The 19,704-nt window shown below is 54.0% G+C and overlaps 1 protein-coding gene across 1 annotated transcript in view; it reads left to right on the top strand.

The window, feature by feature from the left end:
- The first annotated feature begins 1,962 nt into the window (after positions 1-1,962).
- TET3 (tet methylcytosine dioxygenase 3) overlaps positions 1,963-19,704 on the top strand; it is a 118,676-nt gene continuing 100,934 nt past the window's right edge. Inside the window, exons 1-2 of the mRNA XM_019545894.1 lie at positions 1,963-2,277; positions 11,275-11,339. Of these exons, the coding sequence (XP_019401439.1) occupies positions 1,963-2,277; positions 11,275-11,339 (380 nt within the window). The remainder of the gene's footprint in view (positions 2,278-11,274; positions 11,340-19,704) is intronic.

Below are 19,704 nucleotides of genomic sequence, written 5' to 3'. Positions count from 1 at the left end.
ATGGCAGGGGGAGCCGGGAGGACAGAGCCCGGGGGCGGGTGCCCACGTGTCCGTGCCTGCGGGGTCGGATGCGGGCGGCAGGTGCCCACGTGTCCCATGCCTGGGGCGTGGGGGAGCCCACGTGCGTGTGCCTGGTGGGTATGATCCCGGCGTGGGGGTGCCCAGGTGTACATGCCTTGGCGAGTATGACTGTGGGGGGAGGGCACTCCCGGGGGGAGCCCATGTGTACCCGTCGGGGGGTATGACCCTGGAGTGGGGGTGACATGCCTGGTGGCAGGGGTGATCCCAGGAGGGAGCCTGTGTGTACATGCCTGCGGGGGCGATTGCAGGGGGAGCTTGTGTGTACACTGGGGGAGGGGGGGTGCAATTCTAGGGGGAGCTTTTGTGTACATGCCTGGGGCTCTGACCTGGGGTGGGGGTGCCCGTGTGTACATGCCTGGGGGTGGCTCTAGGGGGGAGCTTTTATGTACATGGGGCGGGGGTACACACCTGGGGGGAGATCCCGGGGAGACTGCAAAGCAAAGTGCTTCCCCCCTCCCTCTTCCTCCTGCTGCTTCCTCTTCCTCCTCCTCCTCCTCCTCCTCCCCCTCCCGCTGCTGTTGCCGCCGCCTGGAAACTTTCCCCATTGTCCCTCCCCGCACCCCCCCACGGGGACCCCAAGGCGGCGGAGGCCCGGGGTGGGTCGGGGGTGTGCGCGGGGCCCCCGGCTGCAGCCAGCGGGGAGGGCGCGGGCAGCAGGGCAGGAGCCTGCAGAACAAAGGAGCAGCGGAGCAGCCCTGCCCTGCCCCTGCCCTCTGCATCCCCTCTCCTGGGGGCCGGGTTCCCCCTTCCCCTCCGATCCACGCGCCGGGCTGCACCTCTGCCTGCGGGTAACAGCTCTTTGTGTCTGGGGGCTTGGCGGGGGCTGGGGGGCAGAGGGGAAATCCACTCGCTCTCCCTTGATCCCTTGTGGAAGGTGGTTTGGGGGGGAGAGAAGCAGCCTGGGGCTCTGGCAAACAAAGCTCTGCACTTCCAAGCAGCAGCTGGTAAAGTGGAGAGAATTAAAAGTTTGTCTCTGGTCCCAAACAGCAACCAACCAAGCAACTTTCCCTGCCTAGTTTCTACCCCCTCTCGTAGCCACCCCGATTTGCTCCATGCCTGCACATCCCTCCTGCAGAGACACCCCAAAACCTGGCTCCTGGCTTGTGGGTTGGTGGCAGGGAGCTTGTTTTAAGGTGAAAGGGATGTTCCTCCAGAGCCGTTTCCTAGAGACAAAGCTCTTTTTTTTCTTTTCAGGTGGGTTTTGTTTTTCTCCTTGAAGGCTCGCATGTAAAGCCGGCTCCGTGGGCACTCGCCTTCGCGGGGGGCTGGCGTGGACGTAACTCGACCCTGAAAGTCTCTGACACCCCAATTGAGGGTTTTTTTATGGAAGTCACGTTGTGTAGGTGATTCCTTTGGCAGTGGGGTGGGGGTGCAACTGCTGTGGTGCTGTGACTCTGCTGCATCTTTGATGTGTTTTTTTCCCCTTCCAGAAGACACCTCCTCAGCTCCTATTTTGTCTGGGTCTCCCCTCTTCCTTGAGGCTGTGAGGTTCGGCCATCTGGAGACCTCTGGAGCTTTGACAGTCGCGTTTCACCCTAAAAAACAAAACTCCTGCTTGGATCCAGCATGATTCCCTGGCAGGGGACCCTCAGCGGCTGTGAGATGGAAGAGATCGCAGGGTGGGAGCGAGTCCTGCTGGGAAGAGAGAGAAGTTGGGGCATGTGAGGCTTGATGAGCGAGCTGCCGAGAGGGTCCAGCGGAGCTGAACACGGCAACGCAATCGCGGTTTTAGCTGTCATTTTTTATCCCCTGGTTTTAGCCTGGGCAGGGGGGGAGCCGTCTCCCCTCCAGCAAAGCGTTGCCCAGTCCCTTGGCCTCTGTTGGGAAAAAAGTTCAGCCTCAATAAAAGAAACTCTCCTGCGCTGGGTCCAGTTAGCAGCCATGAAGAAACTCCAGTTGTCACCTGAGCTGAGCAAGGCGGAGGACTCCTGCCGCTTGCCCGACGGCGCTTGTGGGATGCCGGGCAGACCCAAAGGTGGCTCACCAGCCCCGGACAAAGGGGGCAGGGGTCCCGGGCTGGATGCCGCAGCCCAGCTGCCCAAGAAGCGGAAGCGCTGTGGGGTCTGTGTGCCCTGCTTGAGGAAGGGCAACTGCGGCGCCTGCTACCACTGCCTGAACCGGAGAACCAGCCACCAGGTCTGCAAGATGAGGAAGTGCGAGACGCTCAAGAAGAAGAAGTCGGTGCTTCTCAAGGAGGTAGGGGTCCTGCTGGGAGTACAGGGAGGGCCTGATGGGCATGCATGGTCCAGAATGATACCACAGGCTCAGGTTTCTTCACAGGTTGCTGTCTCCATGGGTCGCTACCCCCTGTGTCAGCTCTCCTTCTCTGGGAGCGGGTGTGCGTGGGTGGAGCTCTCCAGCACGGGGTATCTGTGGAGGTGAAGGGGCACGTGAGGAAATGCCTTAGGATGGGATGCGACTATCCAGTCCAGTCTGGCCCATTGAACATCCCACTGTCAGGCCCTTGATGTGTCACCTGCAGGGCTGGGAGAATGTGCGGGGGTTGTGCCGCCTTCTGCCGCGGGGGTCATGGCCTGCTTCCTTGGATATCTCAAATGCATTTTAATGCCCCTTGCACGGGGGGGACACTGGCGGCCCTTCTCCTCCTGCCTTAATGTGGCAGTTTTGAGTGCTTTTGGTATCTTTGTTACAGGGGTGTAGGTTGTAGCTGTGTTGGACTAAGGACATAGGCAGACAAGGTTCTTTGGGTGAATCTGATATCTTTTTTTAGACCAACTTAAATAGTTGGAAAAAAATTTTTTGCAAGCTTTTGGGTTTAAAACCCCTTCATCAGGCAGAGGAAGTTTCCGCAGTTGGTGTGTGCTCTTTCTGGATGGAAGGAATAGTGAAGAAGCCAAAGGCCGGGGTGGGATGCATACAAGACAGGCAGTCAGTGAAGATAGAGATTGAGGAGTCAGTGGTTGAGAGACAGGCTGGGTCGGGGTGGGGAAAGAAAAGGGGGATGAATGTAACAGTTAAATAGTGGAGAGGTACCTGGGGAGTCAGATGTCAGGCAGGTTATAGTGTGTCATCAATTCAATGTCTATATTTAGTCTATGATTTTCAGTATCCAGGAGGCTGATGAAGTGGAGTTCATAGGCTCGTCTCTGGGAAGTGTTTTGTAAGTTTCCTTTGAGGGTCTGGACTGAGAGATTGGAGAGAGCGGTTGTCTTGTGAGACATGTGCCCCCACAGGTAACTGGGTATTCCTGTCTTTGGTAGATTTCCGATGTGCGTTCATTCTGGTGCACAGTTGTTGTTTGGTCTTCCCTACATATTTTCCATCAGGGCATTTGGTGCATTGGATGAGATATATTACACCTGTGGAGGTGCAGCTTTAAGTATCTTGGTATCTTTGGCCAGCATGCCTTGTTGTTGTGTGACGTGGTCGATGGCATACTTTTTGGAGTAGGGTTTGGACTTGTGTCGGGTGCCTTGTACAGGGCTGAGCCTGCTTCAGGGAGGTGGTTGGACCAGATGTGACGTCCAGAGGTTGCTTCCCAGCCCTGCTTTTCAGTGCTTCGTGGAGCGGAGCCCTTTGGGTTGTAGTGGGCATAAATGGGGCCGCGTCCATTCTGTCTGGGTGGGAAAGTCAGAGAGTCTGTGCCATATTGTGGGGGTAAGTGAAAGAGGGCTGAGGGCTTTGTGCCTCCCCAGTGAGGCGTTTGAAGGGTTGAGTGAGGCTCATGTCCTTCCCATGTCACTTTGTGGAGTGTTAGATGGGCCTCAGACTCATCCGAACATGGATGATGCCAGCTTCTGTGTCAGCATCTTCTCTTTCCCACAGGGTGCTTTGCCTTGGCCTAGGTGAAGGGAGCACAGGTTTGCAGAGGGTGTGAAAGCTTCAGCTTCCTGTGACATGATGGAGCCCTTTTGCAGGACTTCAGCAGTGTTCAGAGCACTTTGCTGCACCTGGGGTGAATGCTACCATGTGCAGTAGTTAGGGGAGAAGCTAGAGAGCCTCTGTCAGCCCTTATGCTTCAGAGCATTTGCTGATTTTGTACTGGGGTCAGAAGGAATTTTTTTTGCCCTCCCTGCTGCAGCATCGTGTTGGATGTCCTTTTGGGGGGTGCAGGAATGCAGGGATTGCCTGAGTGCATCAGATCTGGGGTCCAGCTTGTTCAGTATCCTGGTTGCGGGTCATCCCCTCTCCTGAGGGGAAGGTACAAGAAGCTTTGCAGGAGGCATTGGTGGTGCGAGTGAGATTCTGGATGCGATGCCGTTCTGGGGTGTGCACAGATGGTCACACTGTACTAAGCCTTAAGGTGCTGTTTGGGGGGAATTCCTGTGTCATCTCTTCTGTGGCAACTGTGTGTGTGTAGTGGGAACTGGAAGGAAAAGGTACTGTAGTTTTGGCTGCCACTTATCCCAGGATGGGAACAGACATATGATGGTATGACTGAGGTATCAGGAAGTTCCCACCCCCTTTAGCTAGGTATATTTAATTCATCTCTCCATCCGCTTGGCACATTTGCATGGCAGATACACAAAGCTGATCCAGCTGCTTATCTCCTTGGGGAAACCTCCACGTCCAACTTAATTGCTGCAGAGACAGTTGCGTGTGGAGGTTATGACCTTGCGGGGTGAGGGGCGAGGCGTTGAGGAAGTGAAGCGTGCCCTTAACACGACGGTTCTGTTCACAAGCCTGGGATGATAAAGGACAAAGCAGTGACCCGTCTCTCCCGATCTAGTGTGCTCCAAATGGCATGGGCTCCCTTTAGAAATATCCCCTCAGGGCCAAGAACGTGGCAGGTCTGGGAGCCAACGCAGTGTTGCGATGTATCCAAATCCTCACTGGGTATCTGGACTCTGTGAAACAGGTTTCTGTTTGTTTTGGGGGTTATTTTAGGGAGGAAGCATATTCCCTAAACCTCAATTCATTTCTGGCTGTGGTAGGATCAGGACCTCCTCAGGTAGCTCTTGTCCCCTGCCTCCCCCCCTTCAGAATTAATCAGGACGTAAGGAGTGAGTGTGCAGACACTGGGGGGAAGGTGGGTGAGTGTGAGCACAGGAGTGGGTAGTGATGCACAGGCAAACTGCACGTGCATCCTGGCGGTGGCAAACCACTTACAAGAAATCTGGCAGGGGGTGCTAACTGCACTCCCTGGGGAGATGTTTCCTAGCCTCCTGGCAGCTGCTTTACATACTTAATAGTCCTGTGTGTCACGGTGGTTCATATACTTTTCATAGCAGGGACCACAACTTAATATCCATACGGTCCTGTGGGGACTTTCCTTTCCAATTTGCTAACACCCCGACTCCCGGTACCTTCCCATCTGCTGTCGAATATCTCTGTGGAGTCTGAAATCTTTAGATAGGAAAGTAGCATGGTGGGTGGCAGGGCATGAACATCCTCAGGGCTGCTCTTGGTGCAGTTTAGCATCTGCAATTGAAATGTAGGGTCAGCCCCATGCAACAGTTTTCAGATCCCCTATGGAAGCCGCTGACATGGCATTATCCATGTCTTCCCTCGGAGATCAGTACTGGCTAGGTGTATTGTCACACTGTCCTGTGTAGGTAGGACTTGCTGGAGTTGGAAGCAGGCATTTTTAAAATATTTATATATATATATTTTTTATTTTATTTATGTGCTATTTATACTGCTCTTCCCAACAAAGGCTCAGGGTGGTTTGCAATAAGATGTCACTTAAAATAACTTACCAAACAGGAGAGCAAGAAGAAAACAAAACAACTTGAAGGGGAACTGGAATGACAACATAAACCAGAGACCCCCTAAATGATATCTCAGCCTAGCTTTGTTTGCTGCACCAGTAGGAAAGGCCTGACAGCACTTCCCAGGGATGGGCAGGCTCCGGCTGTGGTGGCCCTCGAACAGCCGAGCCACCCTCCCATCGTGAGCCCAACAAGTGCTAGGAAAAGAAGTCAGGTTGGTGTGAGTGCCTCTGTGCTACGGGCTTCTGCTGCTCCAGTGCTGTTCATTGTGAATTGTGCTTCTTTGTACCATAGGGTGGACGTACATAAGAACTGCCACTTATTGGCCCAGTCTCCGGTGTCGTACAGTGGCGGAGAGCGGATGCCAAAAGGGAGAGTGAACCAGGTCTGACCAGGCCTTTTCCCTCAGTTTCTCTCTCACTTGTAGCCTTCAGCATTTAAGGTTTAGGATATTCTGATTCAGAGGCCGCGTCCCTCACTGCCACGGTCAGTAGTTGTCGATGCCCTTTTCCTCCCAGAACACGCCCTGTCGCTTTGTGGATCTGGCTAAGCTGTCAGCTTCCGCCGCATCTGGTGGCAGCAAATCCTACCCCTGAACGGGTGAAAAAGACCTGCCTTGTGTTTGTTTGAAACTTTCTACCTACTGATTTCATTTCTTGACCCTCTAGTTTTTGTACTGTGGGATAGAGTAAATAATACACCCCTACTGACTTTATTTTGGTACATAGACTCTCTCTTGACTTTTTCTTATCATGTCCCCCTTCAAGTGCCTCTTTTCTAGCCTTAACATTAGGTGAGTTGGTTTGAAATTTGGCAGCTTCTAGTCAAGAAGTAGCGCTGGGACAATTCCAGCTGAAAGACCTTTCCTTGATGCAGAGCGAGGATGGGACTGACAACATCCAGCTTGTGTCTACTACTGCCCATTCCTGCGCAGAACTCAGTGTAGGGGAATGGAGAAGCAGGCTTTGTTCAGTAGGAAAGATACTATCTGTACAGCATCTCTGAGTATGAGCTGGGAACAAGTTTCAGCATTATATAGGACAAGGATCGCAGCACTTCTTTATCTTTTGTCTGCAATTTCTGGTTTTACCGGCCAGGGTGGTTGTTACCTCCCAGTTAAAAGGGTTGCATGTATCCTTCTTAAAGATACAGAGGGGGCATGAAGTCAAGACAAATGCTTTTCCTTTTTTGCAGTGTGCAGACTTGAAGCCCTTTTTATTCTCTGCACACTGCTGTCTGCAACTCAAGCCGCGAGTTTGCTGTGTTGCTCTTCGATTTAAAAGTTTTTGCATTTGTATAATGCTGTGCTTTAGCAAGTGTGATTGTTTTCTTCTAGCCAACATCGTTGCACTGGCATAACTGCTAATGCGGATGCACTTACAGTGGCATCACAGTGTATGCCAGCAGAGCTTATTCCCCTGCCTGGTCAGGCATAAGCTGTTCCCAGATAAGTCCATTCATACAAGCATAACTACTCCTGCAGTGAAAGAGTGGAATCACTATAGACCAGTATAATTATAGCATGAAAACGCGTGTGTCTAGACAAGGCCTTAAATTTGGATTCAAGGACCAGATTTGTGGCTTTGTGTGATTAGCTTGCATGTGAGAAGCGCTGCTGTTTGCATACAGTGATTTTTTTTCAGGGTGGTGGCCGAAGGGAGGGCACTCAAAGGGTGCCTGATGTTTGGGATGTGCCGTGCAATGACTACAAAATATTGGACCCCGTCCTAGTCTCTCAGGCTGCCTGATGCCTTCTCTTCCTCTGGCCCCCTCCTCCCACTTATCTTTCATCTGAGACCTTGTTATTATGTGCCATCATGTGACATGGCAATGAAGTGGGGTGGTGGGGGAGTTGTTTCTTTAGATCACATCTCCAGACTTCCAGTTGGAAGCACTAAGAAAGGATTTGGGAGGATGCCATCAAATGTTCTCTGCATGGCCTCTCAAAAGGGGAGGAAGTGTGACAATACAATAAGCCACAGGGCATCGTTCAGTATGATCCTAACCTCCCCATCATATTGGATTGAATCTTGCAAGGGAAAGGTGTTCAGCTATTGCTGCTTCATGTTCATCATCCAGGTGGTCAAGCCCTGTTGCTCCTGAAGAAGTCCTCCCTCTCCCAATCCTCATGCTTCAGGACACCCTTACTCTCAAGGGTCTGGAGGAACTTTTCCACAAGTCAGCCCATACCAGCCTACTCCATGTTTCCAGGGACCTTGTTCTGAAGCAGCCGATGCTGGCTATTGCCTGTTCTGGGCTGTACTGCAGCTTTGATCCTGTGTGTTGGTTCCTGTGTTCTTGCCGTCAGCCTGACTCGGCAGCCTTGGCTCATGCAAGCTGTTTTATTGAGAAGTTGCCAGGTTTGTTTGCGACGGGGCTGGTCGACAGGATTGGAAGGAGAAGGTCTTCTCCGAGCAGGCCAAGGTCGTGGGGACCAGACTTTGCAACTGAACCTTCTTGGGTCTGGATTCCTAAGAGCTCCTCGGGTGGTTTCAGCCCCAAAGGGTTGCTTTGCTCTGCTTTATTTTGAAATGCAAGCACCTCTTTTTTAAACTCTAGGTCCCTGGCTACTCGAGGGGCCTGGGATGGCCAGTGGATCTTTTGGGGTATCTGGAGAGAGGAGAGATTTTATTGTTCTCTTGGCTTACCTTGATCCCCAAATCTCTCTCCTAGCAAATGGCTCACTTACTCTCACTCCTTTCACATCCTTCTTTTGCTCCAGCAGAAGACAGGTGCCTTCTCAGTGCACTGCCGCTACACTCATAGCTCCTGTGTTTCCTGCCTGGCAGCTGCGTGAAACTAAACTGGCGAGAGGGTTCAATTGGCATCAAGCCGGTCGGAAACCTGTTGCTCTCAAAGAAAGCAGCGCGGCGCCGGCCCCCAGAGGAATCCCCTGGCTGTTCTGCAGCAGACTTAACTCCTGGGGCATGTGCACGGCAGGGGTGTTCCCTACACGAACTGATCTGAAATGATGAATGAAATAGAAAGGCAAGTGATTTCGGGTGGGGGTAGGCGTGCAGTGATTATGGTGTCCTGTGGCTTTGTGAGTGCTGCAGCCTTGATTCACTCAGGGGAAATGCTAGGGTCTGTGTCATACGTGAGGCCCAAGGCTCGGCTCTTCTCCTCCCGAGAGCTGTGGTCAAAACTTTCAGAGGTGACTAGGGTTTCTTTCCCTGGCGTGCCCAACTTAGCACTTCTTAAAGGGGCCTGAGGTGATTTCCATCAGCTGCTTTCTGAACGCAGGAGCTCTTCAGCTGTGGCTGATGAAGGCCTCTAAAATTGTCCTTGCAAATCGTCCCCCATGAATCCACCAGGCCTTGGAGTCTGACTCTGGAGACTTGACTGCAGAAACCACGTCACCCCCTGTCGGACTTCCCGGCAGCTTGACCCGAGTCACAGTGACGTTCTGCTTTCTTCCTTTGCTGTGTGATCCCACTCGTGAAAGCCCCTGTGGCCTGCAGCACTCCCCCACCCAGCCCTGTCCCTTTGCTGCTGTTTGTGCCACTGCACATCTCCTTGCTTTGCCCCTTCTCTGCTTTCCCCTCCCATTCCTGGCATGTCGAATTGACCAGCCTGGCCTAGAGCAGCAGCTGTGTTGTGATACCTGTTGCAGGAGAGCTTCCCGTGTGGCCCCTCTCTTCCAAAGCAAGTCGCCTGATTTGGCATTCATCCCTTTGCATTAGAAAAGGAGCAATTGGTGGTGAATAAAAGCTCCCGTTTGCCTTGGGATTGAGGGCCTGTGCAGGTGAGTTGTAGGACAAGGAGCGAGGCAATCCTCTTCCTGGACCATAAGGGCCCTTGTGTGCAGAAACCCCCCTACGAGGTGCTGAGGTTTGTCCCCCCCACTGGGTTTAGCCCCCTGTGCCCGTCGCAGGCTGCACGTGTGAGATGAGCAGGGCTGGGGACTTACACAGCTGGAGGGAAGCAGGGACGAGCTGGCCGCTGGCCGCACGTGTTTGTGGAAGCAGGCGGGAGGCCTCTCGTAGTGCTGGTGGGAGCCCTGCATGTCACGGGGAGGGCCTGCTGTTTTCTAGCTAGTAGCCCCACACCCGCCACGTGCCTTCGAGTGACAGGCGACTTCCTGTCAGTTAATGACTAATTTTCCAGTTTCTGTCGGTGAAGGCAGGCAGTCGGCCGGGGTGGAAGAGCCGGCTGCTAGGCCAGTCACACTGAGATGGGGAAAGGCCAACTTCTTGTTTTTGTCGGGGCCACCACTTATTGCCTCATTCCACTTTAAACCATCCAGCCAGGCCTGCCTCCTTCTTTGCAGCTGAGGGTGAGGTTGAGACCTTGGTTCAGCCCCTGGCACTGAAACCCCGGTGTCCCTGGTTCCTGTCGGGGGTCCAGTCAGTTGGGGCACCCTGCTTGGAGGGGCATGCCTTCACATTCAGAGGTAATCCCCTGCTGGGACGTGGATCCAAGGGCAGGAGTCTGGGGCGGGGGAGGAATCCTGCTGCTCTTTCATCTCCTTCCCCTTCTCTGTCTGCAGTCACGGGCCTGGATGTCTTTTACCTTGGGGGTTCGTGTGTCATGTCTTGACTCCAACAGTGGGCATGTGGTGCTGAAACAAGTCTTGTGGGCAGGCTCTGGCTATTGAAAGCAGTACAGGTTGCCCCTGGCAAGGAGCTCCAGCTTTGCAGACCCTTGCAAGGGTGCTAGGGTTTGCGTGGTGGCTCAGGGGCTGGGTGGGCAGGTGCCGGGAGCCAGTCGCCTGCTCCAGGTGGCTGTTTTGCATGTGCTCAGACCATTTCCATGACTCTCCAGCTTAAGAGGATGCCCCCTGGGGAAGGGGGTGGTGGAATTACTCAAATCCTGTAGCCTAGAAGCAATTGTTGAGCCACTGGGAGAGGAATGCTCTCCCTTCCCCCACTCGCCGGGCAGGTGGGGGAAGGGCAGAGGTCCACGTGGAACAGATGCAGATTGGGGATTTATGCTTCCCTGGGGCCCTGCTGCTGGGTTCCTCTCCCCTCCCCACACAGACCCCAGAGGAAGCTGAGCGTCCTGCTCCCTGCCTCAGCTGTGTGGTCGGATCTGCCAGCGGGCTCTGGTTCTCCGCCGGGTGGGCAGGCTCTGATCCAAGAGGCTCCTTCCCTCTCCTTGTGGCTTCTGGATTTGGTTCTGGCTCAGCCTAACCCTAATCCTCTGCTCCACGTCCCAGTGTCATAGGGAGAAAGCACTGTGGCTTGCTTCTCCTCCTATGCTCCTTTTAAATCAGGATTGTCAGAGACCTGCTCCCTGCCCTCTTGGCCTGAACGCATCCTACCTTGTCTAGTCTCTGAAGCTAAACTACCTGGGGCCTGGCTGGTACTTGGAGTTGCTCCCTGGGAATCACAGGTGCTGGAGACAGCCCTGAACCATTTGTAGGTGAAGGGAGTGACGTGTGAGTGAGAGATGCAATCAGGAGCCAGGCGGGAAGACCTGGGAGCTGTGAGACCCCAAATCTGTTTCCAGAACCGTGGGGCCCCTGAGCATGTCACAGCTCCTTTGCTGCTTCCGTGTCCTGGTCCCCTTGTCCGCTCAGGCGACGGTCTCTGCCTTGGAGAGCTGGCAGTGTGTGGCTGCAGTGCTGGGCACCGGGCACGGCAGGTACTAAGCTCAGACTGTGATGGGCAGCACTGGGGATAGCCACTTCGCTGCTTTTGGTTTGTAACCCTTGGATTTATTGGCTGAGGGGGGCTTGGAGAGGCACTATGGTCTGATTGACCTAGGACCCAGGTCCTGGTCCCTCACGGGCACCAGGATGAATCTGGACTTGTTTGATGAGCTGCATGGAGTGACTCCAGATGGATGCTGGAGTAGCTGAGAGCAGGGCCGGTCCTAAGCTCCCCATCCAAGGGCCCAGCTCTGATCACCAGTTGTCTGAGGAGCAGAGCCAGCTTCTCCCCTGGGTCGGTCAGTGTCTCTGGGACTGTGCACGCCTCTCTGGGCTGCATTATCCCAGCATGGCGGGTCTTGGGTTACTTGCTGGAGGCCCAGGAGGGAGGGTGGCTCATGCCCTCTTAGGCACCCAGTCTCCCGCCCTGTTGCCTGAGGTTTTGGGCTTGGAAGAGTCGTGGAGCACAGGGCCTGGCCAAGCCACAAACATGCTGGGGGCCTCACCTCACAGCTTCCAGCTAATCCTCGGCTCCCCAGCTTGCTTCTCTGTAGATACAGGCCATGGGGCTGGCTAGAGCAGTGTCCTGGCTGGGCATGCCTGGCTGTCCTGAAGGGGCTCAGATCCAGGCTGTGAGCATCTGAGCATCTCAGTGATACCAGCCACGGGGCTGAAGCTGGGTCTGTTGAGGGTACTAGGGTGGGTCTCTGGGCATGCTGGGCACCTTGGTGCCTCTGCAAGTCCAGTCTCTTCACCAAGGCTTGGAAAAACTTCTTTCTTGTTACAGCAGTGAGGTGGAGGAATAGTTCCCTAGGGCGGCCTGGACTCTTTAGCACCGAGGGCTCAAGAAGAATTTGGACAGTGGCTGGTAGGGGATGATCTAGGCATAGCGGTGCCTGTGCTCTGCTATGGGAATTTCCCAGGTTGCTGGGCTTTGCTGGCAGACCCATGGGGCTAGGAGGGAATCCTGCTCCCCCTCCCACTCTCTGCTACGTGTGTCAGGGTTTGTTTTTTTTTTAAACTTTTCTCAGCAGCATCGGGTGTTGGCTGCAGCCCAGGCTGGGGATTGTGACTGTGCTGGACCAGTGCTCCTTCTGGGACCTGAAGCTGGAGGTACCGGCTAAAGGGTCTTGCCCCTCTGCTCAGGGTCAGACCAATTGCTTTATTTTGGGGTCAGGAAGGAATTTTACCTCCCGGTCAGTTTGGTACAGGCTGGGGGGCTCTGTAGCAGGGGCACGGTCTCTGCTTGGGCTCTCTTGAGCATCTGTTAGAAACCTTTTACAGCAGCAGGACATTAGTTGCTGTGGTCCCCCTGTTTTCCCTGTGGCAGGGCTGGGGGAGATGTCTGGTGTTGTGTTAGCATTGCCAGTAGGTTTACTAAGAAGTTGGCAGTAGATTTGTCTAGGATGGTTTAGATAGGACTGATGCTGCCTCAGGCATGGGCTTGTACTAGATGTCATGTCTGGAGGTCCCTTCCAGCCCCACTTCTCTGTAATTTCTGTGATCTTCTGTTCCAGGGCCCCACACTGAAAGCCCAAAGGCTCAGCTCTACTTCCTCCCCACCCTGCTACCGACTGCCTGTGCAGACTTGGGCAAAACCCTTTGCTCCCTGGGGAACTCCATTTGCCGGAGTGGGGTGGTGGGACTGCTTCCACAGCTCCTCTGTGCGTGGAGACTCTCTCTGGAACAAGAAGGACCCGTTCCAGTTAAGCAGCGTTTGTTCTGTGCACAGGGCGGGAAGCAGGCGCCTGTGTCAGACCTAGGGGTAATTTGGGATCAGCCTCAAAGCTCCTTCAGGAACCTGGGATGGATGGTGTCCTAAGGGGGAATAATCTGGCTCTCGAACATGACAGGTGTTGGTTTCTCAATAGCCCTGATGTAGGTGGAGAAAGGATGGGGACTGCAGGGCTCAGGAGGATGGAGTTATTCTTCCAGCAGCCTGCGTAGGGTTGGTTTTTAACCTCCCTCTCGGGCATTTGAGTTGTTTGGTGTGGGGCCATGTAAGCCCGTATGTCTGGCTGGAGCAGATTGGGAGAAGGGTGAGTGGGGACAGGCCAGGGCTTCTCTGTGGGTCCTGCAGCAAAAGCAGGACTTCGGGAGCTGTTCTCCGGGGACCCCGGAGATGTGCCACGGCCCTGGACTTTGTGGGATAGGCTGGGTCTGGAGTGAGCACAGCTTTGATCCCACGGCTTCCTCCGCCTGCAGGGGTGAGTGCACCTGCGCTGCTGTGTCCTGTCTGGCTCCGTGAGTCCTCTGGGTCCCTTCTTCAGCTGCCTGTAAGGCTTTTCCATCCCCCAGCACTAGCCATTCTCAGTGGAGACCAGGGGACAGTTTCGGGGCTCGTTGTGAGCAGGTCCCTGTTTCAGCTGTGCTGAAACCTCAGGGTATGGCTGGGGGGGGTGGGGGAAATCCTGTAACTTCAGGCCAGCATCCACAGCATTGTTCCCCTCCTCACTTCTGCTTCTGGCAGTCAGGAAGGGGAGGGCTGGGGCGTGAGTGGAGAAAAGCAGCCTCACCCATTTGCCAAGGCTTGGCAACCTTTGAGGCCACTCAGCAACTCCCCACCCTCTGTGGGAAAAACGTGAGTCCCGGCTGCCGCCTGCAGTTGGTGACCACCCCCCTCCCTGGCGGAGGGGTGACGGGCCAGGTGCGCTCGGGCAGCGCCTGCCCCTGGACAGATGGGCTCTGCGGGAGCCCACTCTTCCTGCCACCAGCGCCAGGCTTAGATAGGAGACCCCTTGGCGAGGCTGCCAGTGAATCTCAGAGGTAGTCGGGGGCAGCTGTGGGCAGAGGGGCAGAGCATGGCTGGCAGAGCCCCCACGGCTCCGCACACGGTGGCACCAGTCGGGCCCTGCCTGGGCTGGGACACAGCTCATTAGCCTCGGACAGGCCTGTTATTTCCTCCAGGCTGCCATCCCCTTTGCTTGCTTCTCTCTCTGCTTCAGGGCCCATCACAGGCACCAGGCTTCTTCCTGCATTTCTTCTCTTTGCTAACTCTCAGCTCAGGCGCCTTTGAGCCTTTCCAATTCCCCCAGGCCATCCATTCCCAGAGAATTTGGTGTCTGCAGTCAAGTCCTTCTCCTCCACCCTGCAGCTGGAAGCTGGTGTCCGTCCTTCTGCCCAAGAGGGCATGTGAGCCCCACTGCGAAAGCTCATGGTCACCTCCACCTCTCAGGTACTCCATGTTGTCCCTAAAAACCCCTGGATGCTCTTCCTTTGCTGGTGGAAAGCAGCTGACTCCAGGCTGGGACGGGGCTGCCTGTTAGCGCTGCACATAACTCCCTTGTTCCTCCCTTTTCTTTCTGCTTTTGCAGTCCTTCCTCTCGGGGCCAACTGGCAGGGGTGGAAGGTGGGAGAGAGGCTGCTGGTCCCATTGGAAAACGCGGGATGGGGGTCTTGATAAGCGGGATGTGGAATCCACCAAGATCCCAGCGGGTGACTACGGAGGGAGCTGCAGATGGCACTTAGCACTTTGCAGACCTAATGCCTGCAGTCCTTCATGGCCGCTGATGGGTTGAGAAGTGTGATCCTCATTTTGCAGGCAGTGCAATGATTGCCATCCAGGTAGGTGGTCTGGCCCTGGAGATAACTTCCAGTACACCTCTGTGGAAAACCCTGAGCTTTGAAGGACATGGGGGAGGGGGTTGTGATTTGGGACTGAGGTCTGTGTAAAGACAGCACCCGCCTCAGCAGCCCTCCTATCCTTGTTGAAGTGTCCAGCTATGTCCTGACCCAGGAGAAAAGGGCTGAATTGCTAAGAGGCTAATGCCAGGCCTGCCTTTGGTGAGCTCCATCAGCAGGGCAGCCAGAGGCTGAGCTGTAGCAGTGATGTCCTGGCAGGGGCATCGTGGCTGCTAGTGGGCACGTGGCAGTTTGGCCACCATGTCCTGCCCTTACAGCCTTGCCTCAGGCAGCGTGTTGCCTGCACCTCTCCCCAGAGCCACGAGCGTGATTTACAGAGCTCCAGAAAGGCTGGTGTCAGGGAGGACATGACCGGTCCACCTCACACCTCTTTCTCTGGGCATAAGACAGGCTGTGGGTGTGTGGGGTTTGGTGGGGTGAGAAGTAGGGCTCAGCTTATATGAAGCTAATTTTCCCTTAAACCCTGTCTTGGTTTGCGAGGAGGGAGAAATTTGGCAATGCAGAAATGACTGTGGGTTTTTGGCTGCGTGAAGGTGGGGGAAAGGCTTTGGGGCTGGCACAGATCCGTCCTTGGTCCCAGAGTCTTTCAGTCTTTTCAAGGGTTGAAGCTTCCTGGCCCCGTGGGGAGGTCTGCCCTGCCTCTCCCAACTCCACCAGCTTTACCAGCCCCACTGACAAACTTGGAGGCACTTTCTCAGCTGCTTTTGTCTGCAGGCTCTGGCATCTGTCCGTCCCTGTCCGTGACTCCTGTTGGTTTGAATCTGTGGGCCTAATTATCCTGTTGCCATCCCGCTCTGTGTTCAGGCTCCCTGATCTGTATAGACATGCATATAAGGCTGCCGTAACCCTTCACATCCTGCTTACCGCCGGGGACTGGATCGCCTCAAAGACCTGCCTTGTGCAGGGCCCAATCCTGCCCTTCCAGAGAGTGCATCTGTATGCCATTGAGTAGGTCCAGCTCCCCAGTGCCAACCCCCAAAATAAAGGGGTGAGGCTACTTTGGGGGCATTCTTGGACCTTGGTCTCTGGCCTGTGTGCGAGCTGTCAGGAGGGGGTCCCTTGGTGTGCATCTCCCTGACAGTGCTGGGTTTGGCATGTGGCAGCAAGTGGACTTGCCGGACTTTGTCTCTTGGGACACGCTGTGCATCTCCTCCTGTGCAGTCCTGCTATGCCGGTGTCCCTTGATTCAGTTCCATGGTGCCTGGAGGGCAGCAGGGCCCGGCTCATTTCAGGGCCCCGTGGTGTTTGGTGTTGCCCAAACTCACGAGAAGCACCAGTTCCTGCTGCAAGGAGCTTACAGGTGGTGATGGGAGGGAGAATTTGTCAGACCGGGGACACAGACACCCATGCAAACCCTAGTGCAGAAAGACCCACTCCTGCCAGTGTTATAGCCCCGCACCTGGTTTGGTTCCTGATGCTGAAGGGGCAGGGAGGGAGATGCTGTCTGTGCAGAGTGGTAGCACTTTCCCCACGCGGGTGCTTGACAGAGAACCAGACCCTTTGAGCAGCTGAGTTAAATGCTATTCGATGTGTCAGGGACTCAGCCCCTGGCAGTCAGCGTCTCCTCCCAAAGAGACTTTGCGTCTACATGGTATCCAGTGCATCTGAGTGTGGTTGCCTGGACAGGGGCAACTGGTGGACTGATCCAAGCCCTGCTGCCTGCCTTGGTTCATTTGCATAAGTAATCGGCATCTCATTAGCTGCTCATTAGTGACGGGCCCTTAGCAGAAACCTCACTTGACCTTGGGGAATTTCTCCCTGCCAGTCATAGCGGCTTGGGGTGGGAGACACTGACCCCAACCTGAGAATGACAACTCAAAAAGCAACTCTTCTGGAAACCCAGAGTGCTGTGCTCAGCCCGTTGAGCTGCTGGTAAAGCAGGAAGGCAAGCGAGAGGTTAATCCTCTCCGTTGCTGCTGAAAACCTCCCTTGTGGTGGATTGGATTTGGCCCCCCGAATCTTATTTGTTCTCCTTTCTTTGCTGCCGCGCAAGCATTCGCCCAGTTTTGTCTCTCCTCACTCGTAAATCCTTCTCTTGGAATGCCAGATTGCTCCTTCGACTAGACTGTCCGTGAGAGAAATATATTTCTTCCTATTAACCAGGGGCGATTACGGGCGGCCTGGACCCCTCTGTACTCTGTGTGCGTCTTGGCCGCTTTAAAGCCCTAAGCTGTTTTTGGAGTGAGAGTGTGAGAAAAGATTTGTCTTTTTGGGAAAAAAAGAGCATCAAATGTATCAAAGAGTTAGGGAGTGCAGGGGGAGAGGTGGGCAGTTTTCTATGTGTGAGGCCCGCACAGCCCTTGGCAATGGTGCTATAAAGGGGTTCATATAATTGCTAAGCAGATTTTGACTTCAGTGCCCTGGGAATTTTTGGGGGCGCTCCAATGGAGACACTTTTTAAAGGGGTCCTTTTAATTGGGTAGGGAGCCTTAGAGTGATTCTCATCTCGGGAAGCTGTGAGCTCTTTTTCATGGTGCCACGTGGGGGGGGGGGGGGGACACAATATATTAGCACTGTCAGGTGAGCAGACACCTACATGTGATTCATAAGATAAACCCAAAGATTTCATGTAGGATCCAGATTGTCCGTTCTGTCCTGTTGCAGGTTTGCTGAGTTTTTTGCAACTGGCTGTACGATTTTTCCGTAGTCAAACAAGAGTGAAAGTGAAGAACTGGCATTTTCTTGGCAGGGGGGCAGAGTCTTAAAAGGTTGAGAACAGCTGGTCTCTAAGGGGTCTGATTTCTGGGCCCTGCTAATCACCAGTCCCCTGTTCTGGAAATGTATGTAAAGCATCAGTATCTTCTGCCGAGTGGCCTCTTAGCACCTGATTCCCATCCCCTCCTTCTCCGGCCTGTGCCGCAGCCCCTCCGGCTGCCAAGAGCAGGTGTCTTGTCACTTGTGTGCCAGCTTTTCCGCGGCTGCTTCTGCTGGGGGATGGAGCTGGAGTCTCCTTGAGTGGCAGCGCAGGGACTCAGCTGTGCAAGTGCACTGGGGTCCTCCTTGCAAGTGACAGTCCATGTGGGAGAAGCACTGGTGCCATCGTCACATGGGAGGGAAGTACCTCAATTGCTTGGGTGCTTCCAAGCAGTTGACTCCCTTCCTCGAGTCTGTAAGCCCAGTGGGGTGTGCAGAGCTGCTGGCTGGGTAGAGAACGTTCTTTGGACAGGGACTTTCCTGTTCATGGGCCTCACCCTCCCTTGTCGGGTACAGATTGCTGTTCGGTCAGAAAGGGGCAATATCCTCCACCCACACAGTATCGAGGGACCGAGCACAGAGATTTTGTTAGTGGCATTTGCAGCCTGCCAGGTCATTCAGAAATAGCCCTGTGGGAGCCTGTGGGTACCCCAGAGAACATTGCCCTGTTTATCCAGCCACATCACACACCTGCATTGTCTGCCCTCGGATTGCCTCTTGGAAGAGCTGTTCCAGATCTTTGCTTCCTTTGACGGTTAGAAACCGTTGTTGAATTTCCAGCCTGAATTTATTTAAACTTTAAATAGGGCCTCTCCCTGCCCCTCATGTGTTTATCCCTCCGCAGTCTTGGTCTTGCTAGGTTAAAACAGCCCAATGTGATGTGCTTCCTGTTCAGTTTCCCAGTCATCTTCAGAGCCCTTCCATGCACTTGCTTCATTGTGAATTCATTGTCGTTGACCCCAGACGATCAGACAGATATGCAGCGACCTAGCAGAGGCCTTGCTGGTATTTAGATCAGGGATGGCAAACTTGTGACACGTGTAACATACAAAGATCGTGGTGTGGGGATAGTGGCAGATAGGGCAGGGAGCAGAAAGTCAAGCAGCAGATCAGACAGAGAGCACAGGACAGGGAGCACAAAACAGAGCAGCCAGTTGGGCAGGGGAAGGGAATGAGAGTGGGGCCAAGTTGTGGCATGCCTGCCAAAAAGGCAGGCATTCATACTTGCCCATCTCTCCAGGGATGGCATTTGTCTTTTCATGGCTCCATTGCATGGGTGGCTCATGGTTGTTCTCTGACTGACCAGAATACCAAAGAGACACCCAAGTTACAGGAACAGGCTTGCTGCAAAGAAAGTAGGCAGGTGGCTTCAGTGAGGGGCAGATCCAGGTTGCACCCCCATTTCGTCCCTGCTCCACCCAAATTATAAAACCAATTGCCTGGCAGTAGCAGTGGCAGTGGCATTTCTATCCAGGCAGCAGTGAGGGAGTCACTTGACTTGCTGGCTCATTGTAACCTATCTGATTACTTCTAAACTCTTCATTCTATGGTTGTTGATGGCCTTCTCTCCTTTTTGATGGTATTCATGTTTCCCTAATCAAGCTATTCTGTCTTCTGCCATTCTGCTGTCTTGTAGTACCCCTGCTAATGCAGCTCCCATTTCACAGCCCTGCAGTCTGTTCTTAACTCTAACAAAAAACATTAACTTAGGTGTGGAAATAACTTTCAGTGAGGTATCAGATGTACTGCCAAGATGCTCAAGGAGGCTTGATTTGTTTTGTGGATCTGAAAGAGCCGTACGTTTAATTCTAATGGCCATAGGACTAAAGAAACCACATGGTTTGATATTTTTGCTTAGTTTGTTGTTTTTAATTCAAAATGTATGATATAGCAAAATATGTCCAGCACAGTTATATTTGTTATTACTTTGATCTTAAGCTGAATATTATAGCTGTAGGCCCCTTGCATGTTAGTAAAGCTTCTAGTTTCTTTTTACTTGGAGAAAAGTGCGTATTGTGTTAT

Source organism: Crocodylus porosus, unplaced genomic scaffold (assembly GCF_001723895.1).
Source record: "Crocodylus porosus isolate Cpor-Errol unplaced genomic scaffold, CroPor_comp1, whole genome shotgun sequence".
NCBI lineage: Eukaryota > Metazoa > Chordata > Crocodylia > Crocodylidae > Crocodylus > Crocodylus porosus.
Note: the sequence above shows the minus strand (reverse complement) of the source record. Positions and strands in the feature narration are given on the sequence as shown.